Here is a 23,064-nt window from a genome sequence, read left to right on the forward strand (position 1 = left end):
AAATTAGTTGAGAAAAATTATTGCACATCTTTCGGGCTAAAGCAAGTTATTTGGAATTTGAGGAAGATACAAAATACTTATTATGATTCTCTTGAAAGAAGCCATCAAACATTTAAAAAATATTTGACTGGGTATTCCCCACTATAGCTTTATGCTTTTTCCTTGTTAAAACAGATAGTATGACACTTACATTTGATGTAAAAATCAGGATAGAAGAAGTAGAATAAGAAAAATTCTATTTTATCTCCCATTCTCTTTTGTTGTTTCCTCAGTTCTTTTATTTTTTGGTGCCAATTGCTAATGCTCTTTATGAACCCCTCTTTGCCACTAGGAAACATTAGAATAAGAGATAATTTTGAGGAAAAGGGATTAAAAACATAAAGTAATATGCCAACGGGTGTAAAATTATGTAAAAACCTATACAATTAATTTATTAGCAATGATGAAACAGAGAGTAATGCGGTAAACAGAGTTGGATAGTAAGCAGGTAAACCTTAATAGAATTAGTTTTAACGATTTTTGACAAATGTTGCAAGAAGGAAAAAATATTTGTGGTGAGGAAAATGACAAGTAAAAAAAGATTCTGAAACAGGAATTAGCTAATCACATACAGGAAAAGGAAAGCAGATATATTTGACTAGGGTAGCGGCCTCCCCTGAAAATAGACGAGAATTTCCTTAGAGCAGTGAGGGACCACACCACTGGAGTTAATGAATCAGAAGAGATATTATTTGAGAGATTTCCTGGGAGCCTTGTTTACTATTGTGTCTCTAGAGAAATTATCATGAAATCTAAACTTGTTTTTCACATGAATGTTTGGAAATAGCCCGTCTATAAATTGAGACCTACCCAGAAGGTAGTGTGGTAAGTGGAAAGGGCTCTGCATAATGCTCAAATGGCTGACATGTAATATCCCAAACAGCTGTTCTTTGAAAAGTCCCTGCAGGTGCAAGTTTATTTAAAAACAGACCACAACACAGGTGCGGTTCTCCTTATAAACAATTAACCACAAAGCACTCCCCTAAAAGTCTACGTGGAAACCATTGGAAAAAAAGAGAATTCATTTTTTTTGTCTTAATTTTTTAATTTTTCAAAGAACTGATAATGCAGTGTCTGCCTCCTGTTTTAAGTGTTTTGTTTTTTTTTTGTCAAGTCAGCTGTTGCCTCCTGATATCTTAATATCAATTTTACATACCCTTATTGGATACAGACACATATTTGAAAAAATTCTGCATTCCAGAGCCAAATTGTTCAGGGTTAAAAATGCCAATTAGAAGAAATGTCTGCATATAGAAGCGAAAGACATAGTAATGGCTTTTGATTTTGTGGGAGGTGAAATGGCCTGGAAGTTAGGAGGCTTTGTGCTCCACCTTTAGCTTTAGAATGACTAAGATTGATTACAAAGTTCAAAATAGACTCTAAACTTGTATAATTCACACTTTATAAAGAAGTGCGTAACATCATCTACCACAACTCTCCGCTTCACTCTGCTGAAGCTCCAGGGCCTTCCTCCCTGCTACCCGTCCTGTGCAGACCAAGCTCTCTCCTATCTTGGGCCTTTTACTTGCTGCTTCCTTTCTTTTTGGAAATCAAATTTGACTATGTGATAGGCAGAATAATATCCCTCTAAAATATGTGCATGCCCCAATTCCTAGAACTTGTCAATATGTTACCTGTTACATAGCAAAAGAGACTTGGGAGTTGTGATCAAGGGTGTGGGCCTTAAAATGGGAAGATTATCCCTGGTTATCTGAAGGGGCCCAATATAATCACATGAACCTCTAACACACATGAACCCCTTCCAGCTGGAAGCAGGAGAGATGAGGCAAAAGCAGAGGTGAGAGAGGTGTGAAGTGTGTGAAGGACTTGGTCTACTGCTCTAGCTTTGAAGATCAAGGGGGCTATGAGTCAGGGAATGCTGTCAGCGTCTAGAAGCCCAGGACAACTTCCATATGGTAATGGGCAAGGGAAGGGGGATCTTGGCCCTAAAACCACAAGAGACTGAATTCTGCCAACGGCCTGAATGAGCTTGGAAGTAGATTGTCTCCCGAGCCTCAGGATAAGAGCTAAGCTGGTTGGCACCTTGGTTTCCACATTGTGAAAGTGGAGAAGAGGAATTAGCTTAGCCTACCCAGGCTTCTGATTTACAGAATTGTGCAATAATACATTTGTGTTGTTTTAAGTCATTCAGTATGTAATTTGTAAGGGGAGTATAGAAAACTAATGCAGGCTCCTTTCCTATTCTCTCTATTTAATTTCAACACACACACACACACACACACACACACACACACACACGTTACATCCAATATTATTTTGTATTAGTTTCAGGTGTACAGCATAGTGGTTATATAATCATATACTTTATAAAGTGTTCCCCTGATATTTCCAATGCCCACTTGGCACCACACATATGTATTCTAATACTATTGACTATATTCCCTATGCTAGTACAGGCTCCTTTTCATTTGTTCCTGTTTTTGCCTAGATATTACTTTTTCTGAAAGTATGTCTTCTAAAGTAAACTATGTTAACCCTAACCCTGATGCTCTCTAACAGTACCTTGTCTATTTCACTCATTACTCTTATCACAAACTCTTTATTTTGTTTGTTTTCTTATCTGTCTTTCACATCACAGTATAATCGCTGGGAGATCAGAGCCTGATTAGTCAGGTTATTTATATTTTAGCACCATGATATTTATATCATCAGCATGTCATATGCATAGTAGTACAACATAAATTTGTTGAAAGGTAGTTTTTGATTTAATAGTAAATGGGGTAACCCCAAATAGAGTAATAGAGACTTTATGGTGACCATGACATATCAATGTAATGGAATATTATGTAACTATTTCAAAGGTTAACATGGCTTCTATATTAGTTTTTGTAAATTGGTGTGTGAAATGTATATGACAAAAAGGAACACAAAATAGTTTGCAGAAAAAGTAATATTATATAAATGTAGTTACATATGCTTTGAAAAATTAGAAGTTAATTTTGGAAATCAAGTTTAGTATTCTTAATTCTATCCTTAATACTAAGCATTCGTTTAATCTATAATAATATTCAAAATGTGGGCCATTATTTAATTCTTAGCCAATAAATAGATCCAGAGTTAAGATTATGAAAGGGAAGGGATAGACATTCATTGTTTGGAGTGATAATTGGTCTTCTTTGGATAATAACTCAATTTTTAAAAAATTGTTATGAATATACAAGTTGTAAAGGATAATATAACAAACTCATATAATACACCTTGGTCTAAGAAATAAAGCATGGCAAATAGAGTTATAAGCATTTGTATTCTTTTTAAGATTATTACATTTTTGTTGGTAATGATTCTTGATAAATTATGCTTTTCTGGAGTAGGAGAGAGCGTGCTATTTCAGAGTCTGGGGAAGTACAGAGCAGCATAGCCAGGATCTTGATGGGGAGGAATAAACTGCCAGTCAGACCAGCCTTTAGCTCACTTTCGTCACAGAAAATTCCTTCAATCTTTGTGAGTAACTTTATGTACAATGGATTTGTGGAACTTTGAGTGACTACAGGATGTTTTAGGACTTTTAGAATGTTTAAAATTAAACTGATAAAATTACATATTCATTACTTTGTGTATATATACACATAAAGTATTTTCCACTTTTGAATGCTTTATCTTGCTTCCCTTCTCTTGGAGGTCATTTTTGCTGGTAGATTTTCTTGGCAGAGATCTTCCCTCCAGTGCTAATAGTACCTCATCTCCATTTATTTTTAAGGTTCAATTCAAAAGTTACTTTTCAGTTGTTTAGTGCCTCAAGGGTACAGAAGATAGAGATATGGTATATATGGAGAAGGTGTTAAGACTGTGTTCCTATTTTTCAAATAAAGTTTAAGGATAAGTGGAAACAGTGAATTGTCATACTAAATGCAAAATTTAATCCATTAAAAGAAAAATCAAGAGAGTTCAGCTTGATTTAAAACTAATAAGTTCTTTTAAGATATCATCATCTCTTTTAAGTGTTTAGTGGCAAGATGCCAGTATACCAAGGAGCCTTTTATATTATGTAAGACTTTTTTTTTCTTTTATTAAATTATTATCTGTATACATCTTACCATTGTTATCTAAGACTTTTAATGGAGGAAATCATATGATGGTAAAGGTAGAGGCTAAGGAGAGATTGATTCCTTATAATTATTCATGCTATCTTTGTGGACAAAATGAAGAATTACAGTCTGTGTGATAGAATGGTATTATATGAATTAACCTGAAATGAACTGCTATACCCAAAATGTGCTTGTTAATGGACTGATGTTAGCTTAGAGCTGGGGCTTTTAGATGTATGCCTGAGAAGTCTCCCTTCAGCACTTCTTGCCTGTCTTCCCACAAGGTTCTCTTTCCCTCTCCACCTGCCTCTGCTCAGGGCCTCTGTACTTTCTAGTCCCTCTGCATGAACACTTCCCATATTGAACATTTTCCTTAATGACTTAATTGAGGATTCTAATGGCATGATATCAAGTTTGCAGATGCTGTGAAATTAAGAAAAATAACTTTCAGAATCGTGAGTCAAAAAGAATCTAGTTGGTTGTAATGTTGATTTGAGTTTAGCAAGATAAAACTTAGAAACATCAATGATGAGAGAGAACCATGGATTGGCTGTTGCCTCTTTCAAGCCCTTTCCTGGGGATTGAACCTACAACCCCTGCATGCACCCTTGATCAGCATAGAATCCGGGACCCTTCAGTCCACAGGCCAATGTCCTATCTATTGAGCCAAACAGGGTAGGGTTATAATATGTTTTTTCTCTGTACATACATAGCTTTTAACATAAAGGAAGCACTTTGGTTTCTCTTTAGAATATTTGAATTGCCAGAATCACGACTCTTTCACTCTGTGGCCATTGTTAAGTAAAATAAGGGTGACTTGAACACAAGCACTGTGATACCATGACAGTAGATCTGATAAACGAGACTGCTACCGTGACTAGCAGAGCAGTAGTGTATACAGCATGGACAAAGGCATGATTCACATTCCAGGTGGGAGAGAGCAGGACTGCAGGAGATTTCATCATGCTACTCAGAACAGTGCAAAATTTAAAACTTATGAATTGTTTATTTCTAGAATGTTCTATTTAATATTTTCAGACCACCATTGACCATAAGTAACTGAAACCACAGAAAGTGAAACTGCAGATAAAGGGGAACATCTATACATAATTGGTATTAACTATAACCACCATGCTGTACCTTAGAACTCTGGGACTTATTCATCTTATTTTTAAAAAATTTCTTTATTGACTTATAACTGGAGGTTTGTAATCTTTGACCAACATCTCCCCACTACTCACACCCCCACCAACAATCACCATTCCACTTTTTTGTGTCTATAAGTTCAATATTTTTATATTTCACATATAAGTGAGATTATAAAGTATTTGTCTTTCTCTCTCTGACTTATTTCACTTAGTACAATGAACTTCAAGGTTTGTCCATATTGTCACAGATGACAGGATTCCTTTATTTTTCTAAAATTTATTTTGTATTCATTTATTTTGTTTAATTTTATTTTAAAATTACACTTTATATTCAATATTACTTTATATTAGTTTCAGGTGTACTGCATAGTCATTAGATAATATTATACTTTATAAAGTGTTCCTCCTGATATTTCCAGTACCCACCTGGCACCATACACATCCTCCTATATAATAAAAGACTAATATGCAGATAGACCGAACGGTGGAACGACTGAATAACTGGTCCCTATGATGTGTGCTGACTGCCAGGGATAATGCATGGAACATGGCAGGTGTTAACCACAGGATGGTGGAGCAGGTGAGTGGGGGCGTCAGACCAAGATGGGGCCACAGTTGCTGTCATCAGGGCAAGCCTCTGGTGGTTACTGAAAATTCTTTCCTCCCATGTGCTGCCGGTGCCGGAGCCACTGCTTGTACCCACTGCCAGCGCCCAGAGCCAGTCTTGATCGCTTGGCGCCATCCAAGGGTGCGAGTGGTGGCTGCTGGCCCCAGTCACCCCTCAGGGCTTCTCTACCTCCCCCTGCTTCTGAAGGGAGATTGTGGCTGGCAGCCGCCTCTTGTATCCACTGCCAGCGCTGTCCCCACTCACACCCGCAGCTGGTGCCAGGCCCGCCGCTCACACCTGCCGCCAGTGCCGGTGCCGGTCCTGATCGCTTGGTGCCATCAGTGGGAGCTAGCAGCAGCTGCTGGCCCTGATTGCCCCTGAGGGCATCTCTTCCTCTCCTTGCTCCTGAGGGTTGATTGGGGTAGCAGCTGCCACTCACCCCTGCTGCTGGCACTGGCCCCAATTGCTCTGCGCCCCTTCAGCGGGTGGGAGTGAGGTCAGCACTGTCAGTGTGTGGGAGCTGCAGCAGTGGGAGCAGGGCTGCCAGAAGAGATGGGACTGGGGGGCCACAGTGGGAGGGGCCAGGTGGGACGGGAGGATGGACAGAGACTCCACCCTGTGCCCACAGCAGCCTCATGGCCCACAGTTCCTTTCAAGGTGCACGAATTTGTACACTGGGCCCTTAGTTTATTATAATATTATCTTATTTAATAAAGAGGAAATATGCTAATTGACCCTCATACCACCACAAAGATGGTGGTGCCCATAGCCAATAAGGAGGGAATATGCTAATTGACTGCCCCACTCTCAAAGAAGGTGGCACCCACAGCCACAAGATGGCAGTGTCTAGTCCTCCCAGCCCCGCCTGGGTGGCAGTTGTGCGGCAAGGCATGTCCCTTCCCAAGGTGGGCCTGGCGGCTCCTTACGCTTGGCTCCTGAATCCCCCAGTCCCCTCAGCCCCCCAGACGCCCAGGGCTGGCCTGAGGGCTAGGCAAGCCTCGGATGTTGACTGCCCAGCCATCCAGGGCCAGCTTGAGGAACAGTTGAGCCTCAAATGGCTTCTCAATTTCCCATTTTTGCAGGGTCCCTGATCTCTTTGTGTTATTTTCTTGAATTTCTACCTCACTTGACTTTGAGGAGAGAAGGGCACCCTGTCCTCCCCTCTCCCAATAGTAAAAAGGGGGACTTCTCTTACCACAAGCACTACTATTTCCACAAAATTTTTTTTAAAAAAATATATTTTTTTTATTGATTTTTCACAGAGAGGAAGAGAGAGGGATAGAGAGTTAGAAACATCAATGATAGAGAATCATCGATCAGCTGCCTCTTGCACACTCCCTACTGGGGATGTGCCCTCAACCAAGGTACATGCCCTTGCCCAGAATCGAACCCGGAACGTTTCAGTCCGCAGACCGACACTCTATCCACTGAGCCAAACTGGTCCCGGCTATTTCCACAAATTCAATAGCTCCTATGATGGCATTCTCCTTTTTTCTCCTAAATCCTCTAAACTAGGAGTGGGGAAGGTCTGGTCTGAGAGCTCTATAAGGTCCATGAAATCATTTTGTCTGGCCCTGCCCATGCATTAGGGTGAGTTAATTAAATGTTTGACCAAATATAGCAGGCTAATTTTTAAGTTAATTTAGTATGGCCCGCGAATGATGTCATAAATATCCAATTGCCCTTAGCAGAGAAAAGGTTCCTCACTCCTGCTCTAAAGACTGGAGGAGGGAGAAGCGGGTTGGTGGTCATTGGCACTTAGCTGAGTTCTGTTGCCTTTTGTTAATAAGCCTTGGAGGAAATTGAACTAGAATTTGGGGTACCGTACTTAGCTCTTATTGTTAGTCATCTATGAGTCCTAATTGCCAATACTGGGGCAAAGGAAAGATCACTTTTTATTGCTGAGGCTGTTGTAGTAGCTTTAAAAAGAGGATGGGGACTTGGACTACGGTGGCAGTGAAAATGGAGAGAATCAGATATGTTTGGGATAGATTTTGGAAATAAAATCAACAGGACATGATGGCAAATTAAATGTGGAGAGGAAAAAAGGGAATCAAAGAAGAAGGTTTTGGGTTGAGCAACCGCGTGGATATAGGTGCCATTGATTGAGGAAGATTGAAAACAAAAAGAGATCGGAATGGTAGGTAGTGTGAGGGTGGCTTTCTCATCAAGATTACTGTTTTTCCTGTTTAGATTTTAGGCAGCCAAGTGGAGATATGAAACACAAAGTTGGATATAGGAGTTTGGAGCTCAATGGGCAAGGTAAAGTCTAGAGTTATCCACTTGAAAGTCACGGCATGTCCTATATTCATAGCCATGGGATCAGCTAAAATTAATTAGGGAGAGTTGAGAGAAGAGAGAAGGCTGAGGATAGAGGAAAATTCAGCAGGAGACAGGAATCACCAAAGAGGAGGAAACAAGGAGAGTGTGTTCTCTATTTCCCAAGGGATTAAAGTCTCTGTCATGATTTGAGTATACCGAATATAATAAGCTGTGTCAGAGGAAGTGAAGCATTGACCTATTTCAGGTGGTTCTTAAACAAGTGCTGAACTCAGACTGTCTGCTGCATAGGAAATTGAAACAAAACTTGAGTGGAAGTAAAGAAGGTGAGACTAAATTACCTTAAGGTTTGTTTCAGATAAGTCTATCACTGAACCCCTTACTGTAAGAATCTTTTGTATGAATGTAAAAATAAACCATGCCCGGCCGGCATGGCTCAGAGGTCATGCCTGGGTTGCTGGCTCAATCCCCAGTGTGGGGCGTGCAGGAGACAGCCAATCAATGATTCTCTCTCATCATTAATGATTCTATCTCTCTCTCCCTCTCCCTTCATCTCTGAAGTAAATAAAAATATTTAAGAAAAAAAAACAAAAACCATTTTGGTGAAAAATTTAGAACATGAAGCCAAGCTTCCAATTGTTTGGCTCCCTTGCTTAGAAAGGGTTATACTATTCAGAATTTACAGTTTTTATGGAAAGAACAAAATCTGGAGATGAAATGGTTTAAAAATTAGACTGGGATCTAATACACACACACACACACACACACACACACACACACACACACGGTATTTTCCAGCGTATAAGACCACTTTTGAAATGAAAAAAAAGTCAACCGAAAATTGGGGGCAAAAGACCAAAATTGCACAAAAAATACCTGCAGATCTTGACAACAAAGTAAGTCTTTTCTTTGAAGTGGGGGGTAGTCTTATACAGCGAATATAGGCATAAACCTATGTTTTAACTGTAAAATTAGGGGGTCGTCTTATACGCCGGAAAATACGGTGTGTGTGTATGTGTGTGTGTGTGTGTGTGTGTGTGTGTGTGTGTGTATATATATAGATAAATAGATATATTTGATTATAATATATCTATATCCTATATAATAAAACTACAATATGCAAATTGACTGAACAGCAGAATGACCAGTCGGTGGGGGCCAGGCTAGGGAGCAGGTGGTGCCAGGCCAGCCGAGGCACGTGCCAGCGGGCAGAGGGAGGGGATAGCAATGCGGCAGATGGCAGCAACCAGTGGTGGTGTGATGGGGCCGCGCTGTCCAGCGCAATCCCCTGATGGGCTGCCTGGTTGCCTCCAGCAGAGGGAGGCTGGCAACGGTGGCAGTGGTGGGGTGATGGGGGTGGTGCCTTCCCCTGATCAGGCTGGTCGCCTACCAAAGAGTGAAGCCAACAGCAGCAGCAGCAGCAGCAGCAGTGGGGTGATGGGGGGGGGCATCCCCTGATCTGCCTGCTTGGTTGTCTCCCACAGAGGGAGACCAGACCGTGGCTTAGGCCCCCTCCCCGCCCCCCTCTCCCCCAGTGCATAAATTTTTGTGCACTGGGCCTCTAGTAACTATACAATAGTCAGTATATACGTAGGTATATTTGCTTAGTGCTAAAAAGATGAAACAATTTGCCTATATCACAGAATTGTAAAAATAAATTTGTTTAACAAATTGCCTTTATTAGCTTGCTCTTCTACCAATTTTCAAATATTAGTGTACATAAAGTAAGAATCAACTGGAAGGCTTTCTAATGATACATATTCCAAGGTTACATCTGCAGGAATTCTGGTTGGATGTAGCCAGAAAATCCATATTTTGATTGGATAAGTATTGATAGCTGTACTTATATGAATACCCATATTGAATCTTAAAAATAAGTAGTACAGGTGATTCTAGGGACAATGATCTCCTGAACACATTTTGCAAAACCCTGGTCCTGATACTATATTGCAAGTCTAGGTTACTCTTCTGGTGGCAAAAGTGCTACTTGGATCTCACACCTTATTTTTATTAAAATATCTTTGTAGATGCATAGTTTACATACTAGAAAGATAAAACTATAAAACTGAAAGAATATAAACACCAAATATAGTATATTTATAAATCAAGTAATCTTTACTTTAAAAAAAATAAGCTTTTGTGAAGCTTTATCCCCATGAATTTTTCCAATTGTTTTGGGGAGCTAGACTAGTCTTGTGTTTATTTTTAAGGACATGATAATTTGTAAAAAGTATCAAGCTAACTTCTAATTACTCTTTTTTGGAGTGATGGAATAAATCATTTAGAAACTACAGTTACCGATGAGGAGCTCTTAAGTGGTTAATATTTGTTTTGACACCCTGACCACATTACTAAAATGTGCTTTAGATGTTCCTTTTTCTACTAGATGTAATTGTTCATGTGAATCCAGTATATTTTCTTAACCCCAACTAGTTTCTAAATGCTATGATAGTGGAAATCAAAATGAAAGTAAAGTTTGACAGCATAGCAATAGCGTGTGCTCTAGAGCTGACACTTTGTTCTTGCTAGACTTTCAACACATTATTGAAGGAGAACAATGTGCTAGACTTTATAGCTTTCATTCTGCTATTTTCTACTGCCAGCTAATAAATCTGCTTGGCTACTTATGATCCTGAAGTATTTCTTTAGTGCCTCTCAAAATTCTAGGAGACTCTTAAAAAATGGGAGGACTCAGAACCCAAAGTAACATATATTTGATGTTGCATGTAAATGTAACCAACATGCTCATTTATCCTCTCTTATTTATTGTTCCAAGCCCAACAAATATCATATATACTTGAAAACTTTTTTGTCTAGGGAATAACGTTAAACACCCCTACTTAACTTTAATGGACTCTTTGAAATTATTATTAGTCTTCTGCATTAATTAGAGTAAATGTAAAATAAAAAGTGATTGCATCAAGATGACTTTTGGGCAATGCTTTGGAAGAAAACAGATAAATCTAAGCCATACATTTCTTTGCAGTGCAGCATGAAAATTTCAGACTTTAGCCGCAGTTGTGATTGGCTTTAGTTTGTTAACCTGGAGCGTTATTTTAAGAAAGCAGAAGCAACATCATTTGCACACTCCTTATAGCGCACACACCTTAACCCTGATGGTTTTATCTCCAGTTTTCAAAAGAAGTGAAGGCAAGATGAAGAAGCATTTGCTTTTCTGGGGAGTCCTGGCCATTTTTGTTAAGGCTGTTCTTGTGACAGGTATGTGATATTTTGAAAATAAACCCAGATAAAAGGGAAAAAATGTAGCACAGATCTGTTCTTCAGATCTAAACATTAATGCTTGAGCTTTGGTTGGCCAACTAGCTGGCTACTTTTCTCTAACATGTCTTAATCTTTATATAGGCAGTGATCTTTATGCAGTAGTTCTCTTAAGTGTCTTAAATTAGTTTCAGGGATATGAAGTAATAATTGCTTTAAATACAACATAGACTCCAATGGAATTTTATTTTCCAAGACAGACTAATACTAGTTCAAATAACTTTTCTGGGTCTGGGCCTACAGATTTATTAACAATGTTTAATGTTTTATGGGGCCTATAACTTGATCACCAAACTTTGGTTATTTTATGTATTTACCCTTCAAAGTACTGTAGAAAATGGAGTACATTCTGAATATCGAAGTACAGTTTTTAATAATTAGCACATGATTAGTATGATATAATTTGGCTGAATTGTTTCTAAAACTAACTTTATTCTTATTTCAAGACTGAGTATGATATAATTAAGAATAATCCTTTAAATATATTTCATACTAATTTAGCATTAAAAATAATGAACTTCTAATATTTATAATATAAAGATAGCAGTAAAACATGTATAGTACAGGTATCTATACATATTTATAAATATGCCCATACATATACACATATGAGCTGTCATTGATTGAGCACATATCAGGTTCTAGGCATTATGATAACTACTTTACATATACCATTCCATTTCATTCTCACAGCAACCATTTCAGGATAGGTGTTATTGTAATTTCTTATATAGTCGAGCCCATTGAGATTAAGAGAGGCCAAATATCTTACCTAAGCTCACACAGCAAACATTGTAGTAGATAGAACCCAGGCCCTCTGACCCTCTGACCCATACTCTTAAAAAAAAAATATTTTATTGATTTTTTACAGAGAGGAAGAGAGAGAGATAGAGAGTTAGAAACATCGATGAGAGAGAATCATTGATCAGCTGCCTCCTGCACACCCTCCACTGGGGATGTGCCCGTAACCAAGGTACATGCCCTTGACCAGAATTGAATCCAGGACCTTTCAGTCTGCAGGCTGATGCTCTATCAACTGAGCCAAATCAGTTTTGGCTGACCCATACTCTTAACTACTATCTTATTTTTCCTGTATAAGAGAATCAACGTTTAGTAAATTAATTTGTTCTTATGTAGTATGTGTTGTTAAATCTATTTTATTATTTGTTTGAACTGAGTTAAATTAAATTTAACAAATATTTATTGAGCACCTACTATATCTCAGTTGCTCTTCGAATAAAGTAAGGCACAATCCTTAATAATAGATTTGTTAGGGAAAATGCTACTTGTCAGTGAGAGAGAATGTTGAATCATATAAGTCTTGGTGAATTGAAAGTATTTGTACATTTTCTAGTAGTTATGTAGGCTGCCTAATATTTTTATATAACAACAGAAATGTTAGTTTTTTCCTATGTTTCAGGTAAGAAAATAAACTGTATACCATAAATAAAATACAGACTACTTAAGATTTAATTGTCAACTCACATATTTGATTTAATTTTTTTTGGTCAGATATTTCTGGCTCATTGTATTTTATTGAGAAAGCATTTCATGAATACAGCGGTAGGGAAAAGGACATCATTTTATTCATCTTACTCTTCAAAATGTTAAGCAGAATTATATGATGATCTTAAATTGACGTCATAACGTTTCTTCTCCAGTGCCATACAGACTTTTATCAGAAGATTTAAGAAGTTATGAGTAATATTATAAAAAATTTAAAACGATTATAAGTATGATAATAATGATCTTAAAATGTTTTTGTAATAATTATTATCACCAAGACTGAAATACTGCAATTAGGTCCTCTCAGCTGTGAGATCATTTCTGGAATAATTAGGCTTCCAGTAACAGAGATATCTATCCTAATCACTTAAACTTTATAACTTTATGTGCTAAATTTTTGTGTTGTTGTTTTTTTCAATTGAGGCTTGATGTGAGGAAATTCCTAAAATTATAGGAATAAAATATATTTAACATTTTTATTTAATTAGCACTATTAAAGCTCTTCAAATATCTGTTAACTGATCAAGTCCATATATTAGTACATTTTCTTTATTTATTCTTTGCAACACTTACCAGACTTCTTTGTCTAATATTTAGATTAGACAATAAATGTTGATACTCAGAGTTAAGGCTTTTATGGTTACCTGTGAATTTATTCATTTATTATTTTTTTTGCATTTGGGCACATTAAATTAAATATATAGTTAATCAATATTTTCTGAATTGTTTTTGCAAATTTGTAACATTTTATATCGATATATACTATAACTTTAAAAATAATTCTTATGAGAAATATTAATATAGCATCTGTTATTTTATTTGATTGGATCTTATATCATAATAACCTGATAGTTACTACAAAAAAAAAAGAATATAATTAAGTTTAAGAAGATTGTAGTGGAGAATACTTAAAAATCGTAAAGTAAGGTTATTTTTGGGGAAAATGTATCTGTGCTCCGCTCTAATGCAATGTAACAAGCTATGTATATAAAGGGGAGTTCAGTGAAGGATGTGGCATTTCACACTGGGTTTACAAAGGCTAATGTTAATTTTTGTTCATTTTTGAATGGAATGCTTTGATCTGAGAGAAATCCAGTCTAGATTTTTGTTTTCTCTTTTATTTTGGCATCTGTTACTCATGTTTACAAGGCTACATCATTCAGAGAGCTCTGCTCTATTAATGCATTGGATTAAAACCAGAATGCTTAGGTGTCTCTGGCCTGGTCCAAGGGAAGAAGAAAATTCCTTTTGGAGTACATTGGGTGTCCTTCATTATGCTGTGGGATTCTATTCAGCTATTTTAGATTTGGAAGGAGAACAAATGGAGAAAACTGAAATTGATCAACCATAAAACTGATTTTTTTCCCCCAGCAGGAAATAAGATTAACTCAAACCAAAGTTGTTCAGTAGTTTTTAATTCCTGTTTCTTCTTCTTCTTTTAAAATATGTATTTTTTATTGTTGATAGTATTATGGATATCTCCCATTTCCTCCCCTTCTATCTCCCTCCTCCCAGCCCTTACCATCCCCCCCACCCCCAGGTCCATTTCTTCTTAACATCTTGTATCTTTCCAGCCCAAGACGAAGATGAAGGGACCGTTCTTGCGAACAACAAATGCAAGTGTGTCCAGGTTAATTCTAGGGTCTACCCTTCTCCCGATGATCCTTCTGAAGACATTGTGGAGAGGAACATCAGGATTATGTATGTGGTATTTTATATTTCATTTCTTCATGTTATAAGCAGAGATACTCTGTCATATCAGTCATTGTTTGAAGGTAATAACTATGTCTTGCTCCTCTTTGTGATATGTAGCACCGGACATGAGACTGAATCTATTATAGTTAATGGACCTGAGTCAATTATGTACAAGTTGGGAGCAGGAACAAGGTTCCCACACAATCTAAAACCAGTCAGCTGGATCAGATGATAATAACTGAAGGTTCAGATCTTGTCCTCAATATGCCCTGTGTATATGGAGTTATTTCTGTTTGCTTCGGAACTTTTAGTTGCTCTTGATCAGTTCAAAATGAAACTTGAGATAACACTAAAAGCTTTATTTTATACCACATCTGAACTACAGAGTATTTTACATAGTACTCAAGTGGCGGCATAGAGATAAAGGAAGGCAGACTAATCAAATTGACTAATGTGATTTAGTCTTCACTTGTCCATTGGACTCCAGATATTCATTTCTCTTCACATGTAGTCCAAGTTATAAGTTATGAGTCTTGACGTTTAATTTGCCAAAATGCTAATAATATTTAATAAATGAGATTCCTATTGAATCCAATCAGTAAAGCCTTCCTTGTGAACACTTCTGCCTTGAATACTTTCCTAACAATTAGGTACCTCTTTCTGAAACAACGTAATATCCAATAGTATGTTTTTAAAATTTTGTTTAAAGTTCTGGTTGGGTCACTGGTTGTGTTCTTGTATACAAGTTACTTAACTACTCTATAAACTTCAACTTGCTCATCTTTTTTTTTTTTTTAAAAAAATATGTTTTTATTGATTTCAGAGAGGATGGGAGAGGGAGAGAGTTAGAAACATCAATGATCAGAGTCATCATGGGCTGCCTCCTGCACATCCCCCTACTGAGGATCTAGCCTGCAACCCAGGCATGTGCCCTGACCAGGAGCCAAACCTGGAACCCTGCAGTCCACAGGCCAATGCTCTATCCGCAGAGCCAAACCGACCAGGGCAACTTGCTCATCTTTAAATAGGGGGAAATAGTATATATCTTATGGAGCTACTATAAAGGTAAATTGAGACCTATTATTTTTAGAGAATGAATAGTTCCTGGCAAACTTTCAAAAAGTATTTGCTTTTATTAATCCACCTAAACTACATGCCAATTATCTTTATGTTACTATACTTTTTTCTAATTAAAAAATTGATTAAAATTTTACATATGTCTCCTTTTCCCCTGATTGTTATTAAACTGCTTAAAATACCTTGGTTTACCCAACATTGTTACTGTGATGAATTACAAATGCCTCGGCTTAACCACTGAGCATAACTCTCAAGCTCTTCCATTGACACTTTTTTCCACCTTATGTTTGAAAATCCAGAAATAATGTAGTGCCCTTATTATTCCCCACTCACATTGCTTTCTTCCTCTTCTATTTTTGCATGTTGTTCCTTTGCTTGAAGAACCCTTTCTCCCACTCTTCTTAGCCTCGTTAACTTCTCCTCAACCTGCATGTCTTAGCTTAGACATCACTTCCTCTGGCAGGTTTTATCAAACCATTCAGACTCTATACCACTCAGCTCCCTATTAGAGAGAGAACAGTTGGAGAAGTATGCAACTTGAAGGGATGGATGGCATTCATTGAAGAGGAGGAGTGTATATCTTATGTTTAAATCTTCAGATTTTTAAAATGGCACTCTATAATTCTTTAACTCATCTTTTTTTTTTTCTATGACCATTCTTTTTATATTTTTCCCCCCCTGAATTCAGATAATTCAGTTACTTCATCCACTTTGCCTGATGTGTATTAATGGCTCTGTGATCTCATTTCTAAAAGTTCTATTATTATTGCCATGTCATTATCCCAACTCCATCACTTCCTAGCAATATGACTTTGGGGTAAATTACTTGACTAATTTGAGCCTGTTTCCTAAGCTGTAGAAGAGGGATACAGTATATGTATGTAGATATACTAGTATACATATACTTTATAGGGTTGTGAGAATTAAATGTGATAATATGTAAAAGTGTCTAGAACACTGTTTGACCAAAAGCAGACATTCATACATGTTTATTCCCTATCAATATCCTATCAATATTTAAAGCCCTTTCTCATATTACTAGAACCTTTCAAGCCAATAAAGAATAGATCCATTCTTCATTCATTCAACAAATATTTATTGAGTGCTACTAAATGCCACTGAGGATTGGAGTTGGGGACTGTTGGAGAACTTACAGTCAAGTAGGGAACTGTAAACAGGTAAAAAGGCAATTACAGTACAGTATTGTAAATGCTATGATGACAGGAATAGCCAAAGGATGTTAGAGGGCACCCAATCCAATCCTTGTGGGCTGGAGGAGAGTGGCAGTGGAAGCAGGAAGAATGTTTGGAGTAGGTAGTGGAAGTGAATGATGGCTGCTAGCTGGCTGAATGGGAATTAATTGGGTAAATGTTTGGGGGAATGACAGGCTTGATAAGTGAGAAAGAATCATTCTAGGAAAAGGAATCAGAGTTGCTATAAGGAGTACATGAGATCATCATTTAATATATTTAGCATAGTACCAGGTACACTGTAAGTGCTTAGTAAATTTGTTTTTGTTATTAAAACATGATGATGAGAAAAGCCTGGTAAGTTTATGGGATTGTCAGCTGTTGTTCAGAGCTGGCATGTAGTGTAAAGAGGGTGGCATGGCGAGAGATGAGGCTGGAGAGTGACGGCATGCCATTAATGATACCCTGGTATTTCTGGGAGACACTCGGTGCTGTTTTTAAAAAAAATATATTTTATTGATTTTTTTACAGAGAGGAAGAGACAGGGATAGAGAGTCAGAAACATCGATGAGAGAGAGCCATCGATCAACTGCCTTTTGTATACCTCCCACTTGGGATGTGCCGCAATCAAGGCACATGCCCTTGACCGGAATCAAACTTGGGATCTTTCAGTTCGCAGGCCAATGTTCTATCCACTGAGCCAAACCAGTTTTGGCGAGACACTCTGTTTTGAGCAGAGAAGGAAATTAGGCTTGTATTTTAGAAAGGCCATTTTGACAATAATGTAGCCAATGCACTTATAGGGGTCAAGATTGAAGGAAGGCATTGCTAGGAGAAAAGAGGCAGTGTCCTGAACCAAGTGGATGGATTTCACAATTGAACTGTGACATGGGATTAAATATAGGTCATGACAGAAAGGGAGGACTCAGGGATGTTATCCAGGTTTTTGCTTAGATATTTATATAAATATTATTGCTAAACACTGAGTTAGAAAACACAGGTTTTTTTTTTTTTTTTAATCTTTTGGTAGAGATGAGTGCTTGTGAGGAGAATGATGACATAGATAAAAAAATGTACAAGTTGAGAAGATCACCTGAACTAGTTGATTAGCATTATCTAATTTTTCATGGCAATCACCAAATCAAGAGATTTGGATTCCAGCTACAGCTTTACTACTTAGTAGTTGTGTGATCTTGGATAGGTTGCTAAGCTCTCTAATTTATAATTTATGCATTTCAAAATTGTGGATAATAATAGCTGTCCATCTACAAATATTGAACATATTCCACATACTACACATGTAGTGAGGCACTGGGAATACATAACTGTTTTTGCATCAAGGAACTATGTAGTCTAGGGAAGCAGTTATGCCTCAAGCAACTATGATTCGGTGATTGTTATAATAAAGATAGATGCGCTTAATAAGACTGGAGAGGAAGGAGTTTATTGAGGGGTGGAGATGGGATCTAAGTTATCATAGAGGTCATAGAGAGGGTAAAACTTGAGCTCATTGATGAAGGGAAAAACGGATTTGCCAAGTGAGCAAACATCACTGAGAGAGGAGTTGTTGTGAGGTTTATTTTGAATGGGAAATGCTTAAATTATAGCAACTTACTGTGAAATCTGAGTATGAGCATCAGCATAGACTCTTTTAGAGTGCTAAATTCACTAAATGCCCAAATGAAAATTACTGCCCAAGCAATATACCTAATACCAAAAAATAGCAATATCTGTTAGTTTAATCATTTTGACTTGTTTTTCTCTTTTTTTAGTGTTCCTATTAACAACAGGGAGAATATCTCTGATCCCACCTCGCCATTGAGAACCAAATTTGTGTACAATTTGTCTGACGTGTAAGAGATTTTCCTTCATACTACTATACATATATATGCAAGTTAACAACTTTACAAATTAACTTGTTAGTAAGAATGTTTTAGAAAATATTTTTGGGTCTAAACATTTATCAATATAATTTTAATTTTTGAATACATTAATTCCCATGCTAATTATTAGGTACCATAAATTGATAAAATGTAATCGCAAATAAAAGTTAGCTGTAAGTTTATTCTAACAAAGAAATACTTGCCATTAGTACAGGAAGGGCTGATTTGTTTTAATAGTTCAATTATTGGATTTCAGGCATATTAACATGTAGGTGTTTGTGTTTTTTAAACTACAGAATTCAGTATCAAACAATTTCTTTAAAAATATTCTTCCTTCTTTGTCATCATAAATAACTTATTTAATTCCAATACATAATTGTCAATTAATCTAACAGAGTAGAAATTGCTACACAGTATAGGCAAAGCAATAGTATATTATTAATCATATTACTTACTTTCAATTAATTTTTATATTAAAGGTTGAAAATAAATCCCATAAACCATTCAACATTGTAGAGCACTGCAAAGAACAGGTTGATTTTGGATACAACATTTGATGGGGATTGCCTAATGCATAGATTTGTTTTTCAGCTGTAAAAAATGTGATACTACAGAAGTGGAGCTGGGAAACCAAGTGTTTACTGCCACCCAGAGCAATATCTGTGATGAAGACAATGAAACCTGCTACGCCTATGACAGAAACAAGTGCTATACAAATAAGGTCCCATTTTCCTACGGTGGTAAGACCGTAATGGTGGAAACAGCCTTGACCCCGGAGTCCTGCTATCCTGACTAATTCATTGTTGACTGCACAGCTTACCTTGAAAGGCTCTCCATTTTGATCCAGAAAGTTAATAAATTTATTACCAAAGAATTTGAAACCACAATATTTTGATAATGTAAAGCTCTAGCCTCCAAGTAATTAAAATAGTCACATTATTTTTATTAGTTAATTACTTCTCAACTCTTAAATATTGTATTTTCACATCTAAGTGTTGAATCTCTTATTGCCCTCACCTGAAAGGGTCTATGTTAATAAAGTCATTTCTAACATTTAAAAAAATAGACAAGGAGAGAAAACAAAACTGAAGGTTAAAAATCAGGATACAGAAGTAAATTTTATGGGTGTTTTTTGTAGTTTCTTTTATTTTATTTTTTGCTTTGCCTTGGAGAGCCAGAGCTTTTGCACATTCCATGCTATTCTCTTTGAAAAAAAGTAAAACGTATAGAGGAAAGTGATATGCAAACACAAGTCAATTATAACTCTTCATTAAAAACGTGATTAGGAAACATGTTTTAGAAATATTTAAAAAATAATTAAAATTGGATCTGTAATATTTATGAAATCAGTGAGCTGAAAGTGACATAATTAAATGCAGAATTGAAAAATTTGTTTTGACATAACACAGATTTGGTAGCATATGATACATTTTTTTTTCCGATAAAATTAAAAAAAAACAATCACGGTAGTGTAAGAAATTCCTACTGGAAATCATCAATGTTGTAACTGGATCTAATGAAATATGTATTCCACAATATGTATTCTCTAGCATAGTTTGAACAATTAAATAGATTTTTAAGCATATACCTGTGTGAAATAATTTATTGGAAAAAAGTTTGTGTTAACTTTGTTGTATGTAAGTTAAATATAATTGATTACTTATGAATAGTTTATAAGTATGATGTGATTATTCATTAATTACTGACTTCATACATTTACTGAGGTAGCTATGTGATACAAAACTAAAATTAAATAAAAAGGCAAGGTCCCTCACGACAAACATAGCGTTCCTAAGATTAGTTAACATCTCTCACTTCATACAATTACAAGCAATTCTGTTTCTTGTGATAAGAACTTTTGTGGGGAGAGTTTCTGGAGAGGCTCCTCTCAGTCTCCTCATCTTTGCCTTGTGTTTTTTTTTTTTTTTTTTTTTTTTTTTTTTTTTTTTTTTTTTTTTTTGCCTACCTAATAGGAAAAGATTTTGTGACCACATTGCCTCATTAAATGCCAGCTAGAAAAGCACCTCACACATAATCCTGTGACCTTCTTTCAGAAGTTCAGTTAAACTCAAAGATCCTCATATTAATAATGGTTTAGTATTCACTATTAGGTAAGCATCAATCAATGTTTTAAGTATTAACTCATTCAATACAAACCTAGAGTAGCTGGTGGCTCTTAAATGAGAGTTACTGAAGAAAGATAAAGGCATTCCTGTTAGCTTGTTTTAGTCAATAATTTAGCAAGGAAACACTAAGGAAGCAACGGAGAGGAGGCAGCTCTGAAAGGAGCCTCTTGATTCTTTGCAGGGAGCGTATTTGACCAGTGGCTCTGGTACCCACCACTGTGTGTATATGAGGTAATGGGCTGCTCCCAGCTAATGCTGACTGAGAGGGTACCGATACTAATAGAGACCAAAGCCTGGGAGACACAGGACTCCTCTGATGGGTTACTGACTTGAGGACTCCCATCAGCTTTACTGAAAATTTCTTAGCACCACACCTCCATTATATATTATCTATGCAATCTTCCTTCCCACCTCCTTTCCTCCACACAGGTTAGACCTGAGTCAGAATCTGATGGCTCTCTCAGGCTTCTTGGGCTCCTGCCCCATTTTCTTTCACAGTTGTTTTTTTCTAATAAATACCTTGTACCTTTAAATCTCATCTTGGAGTCTGCTTCTGTAGAACCTGAATGAACATAGTAGCCAATTTGAGGTATCTGATTTAATGATGATGATGTTGATACTGAACATTATTCACTTGTCATGTGATTCCTCTATGTCAGTGGTGGGCAAACTCATTAGTCAACAGAGCCAAATATCAATAGTTCAACAATTGAAATTTCTTTTGAGAGCCACATTTTTTAAACTTAAACTTCTTCTAATGCCACTTTTTCAAAATAGACTCACCCAGGCTGTGGTATTTTGTGGAAGAGCCACACTCAAGGGGCCAAAGAGCTGTATGTGGCTTGTGAGCCACAGTTTGCTGACCACGGCTCTATGTCATCTAATTTTATCCTCAGAATGAATCTTTGGGTTACCTTTATGTTGTTATTGAGAAAATGAACTCAGTGCATAATTAACTGTTTGACTGGTTCACTGGCCTCTTAAATGGCAATGAAAACTCAGTCACTGCCATACTCTCAACAAATATCAATAGAAGCCCTCTGATATTCATTTTTTGCCCACTATAACATTTTCTTTAAGTTTCTGTGACATTTTGAGGTTAATGTGACCAATTTATTAATCTGTTATAAGTCAGTTATTTCTGATTTTTTTGTCCTCCTTTTAAAATTTGAGTTAAATGGATGCTGTTTTTAAAGGACAGGTATCAGTGGGTATTAGTGGTGAGAATGTTTTTCTTCTGCATAGTGCTTAGCTATTACCCACTAGTAAGTGAGCACACTCAGCATCAGCCGGAGAAAATTAGAGTAATTAACAATAAGAGTAATGTTCCTTTATGTCAGGCCCTTGAAAACCAGTAGACACAAGTCAAGTATTCACATTAAGACTATGGATAGGAAAATTATCCTTTACTGGTCTTTCCAGGTCTTGGCTTTGGGTGGCTGTGTAGAATGGCCTTGGTGGAATACAGATTCTATACTTAGTTACTAATCACCAAGGCAAGTTCATTCAATCTGATTAAAAATAGGAGTAAAAATAACTCTCTCATAGCTTGTAAAAATAAGGACACATGCCATAATTTATGTGTACCACTTATTACAGCTAGTATAGCATTCAGCAACCTTCTGTAAATTGCAGTTGTCATTGTGTGTTAATTGACTTCTGGCTCTTCTCTCTACCCAGTCAACAAATCATGAAACAATGTGACCTTATTGGATTACTGTTTCTCAGTCTTTAACATGCATGAGACTCATCTGGAGGACTCATTGAAACTGATCCCTCCTTCCCAACTCCCATGATGATTAAGTAGTTCTGGGATACAGCAGGAACAAGTACATTTCTCAAAAAATTCCCAGCTGCTGCTTTGAATCCTGTGAGAACCATTAGCATTATAAGCTTCCGTCTCCTCCTGGTGGTTGATTTGTGAAGTACAATGCATATTCATTTTCATCATGTTTCATTTAATCCTCAACTGCCCTATGAAATAAGTACTATCTTCATTTTACAAATGATGAAACTGAGATGCAAAGAGATGAAGTAATATTCGTAGGTTTTACAGATAGTGTATGGAGAAGTGGCAATTGAATCCAAGACTGCCCATTTTCTGTTGAAGCAAAGAAAAGAGGGCGCTGGGTCCTTAGGCAGATGAAATGGACACTGAGTACAGGGTATACCGTGACTGGGGAAGTGA

The 23,064-nt window shown here is 36.9% G+C and overlaps 1 protein-coding gene across 1 annotated transcript; it reads left to right on the top strand.

The window, feature by feature from the left end:
- The first annotated feature begins 11,183 nt into the window (after positions 1-11,183).
- On the top strand, positions 11,184-20,335 carry JCHAIN (joining chain of multimeric IgA and IgM). The gene is made up of 4 exons (XM_036414591.2): positions 11,184-11,339; positions 14,480-14,606; positions 18,640-18,720; positions 19,342-20,335. The coding sequence occupies exons 1-4, from the start codon at positions 11,237-11,239 to the stop codon at positions 19,544-19,546; spliced, it is 516 nt and encodes a 171-aa protein (XP_036270484.1). The 5' UTR covers positions 11,184-11,236; the 3' UTR covers positions 19,547-20,335.
- Positions 20,336-23,064: the final 2,729 nt, after the last annotated feature.

The sequence above is a fragment of the Pipistrellus kuhlii genome, unplaced genomic scaffold (assembly GCF_014108245.1).
Source record: "Pipistrellus kuhlii isolate mPipKuh1 unplaced genomic scaffold, mPipKuh1.p scaffold_m20_p_1, whole genome shotgun sequence".
NCBI lineage: Eukaryota > Metazoa > Chordata > Mammalia > Chiroptera > Vespertilionidae > Pipistrellus > Pipistrellus kuhlii.

Bases quoted from the DNA above. Each gene is read 5' to 3' on its own strand.
- JCHAIN (XM_036414591.2), top strand. From the start codon at position 11,237: ATGGTTTTATCTCCAGTTTTCAAAAGAAGTGAAGGCAAGATGAAGAAG. The intron at 14,607-18,639 runs GTATGTGGTATT...CTCTTTTTTTAG, and splicing joins GAGAGGAACATCAGGATTAT to TGTTCCTATTAACAACAGGG. The intron at 18,721-19,341 runs GTAAGAGATTTT...TTTGTTTTTCAG, and splicing joins GTGTACAATTTGTCTGACGT to CTGTAAAAAATGTGATACTA.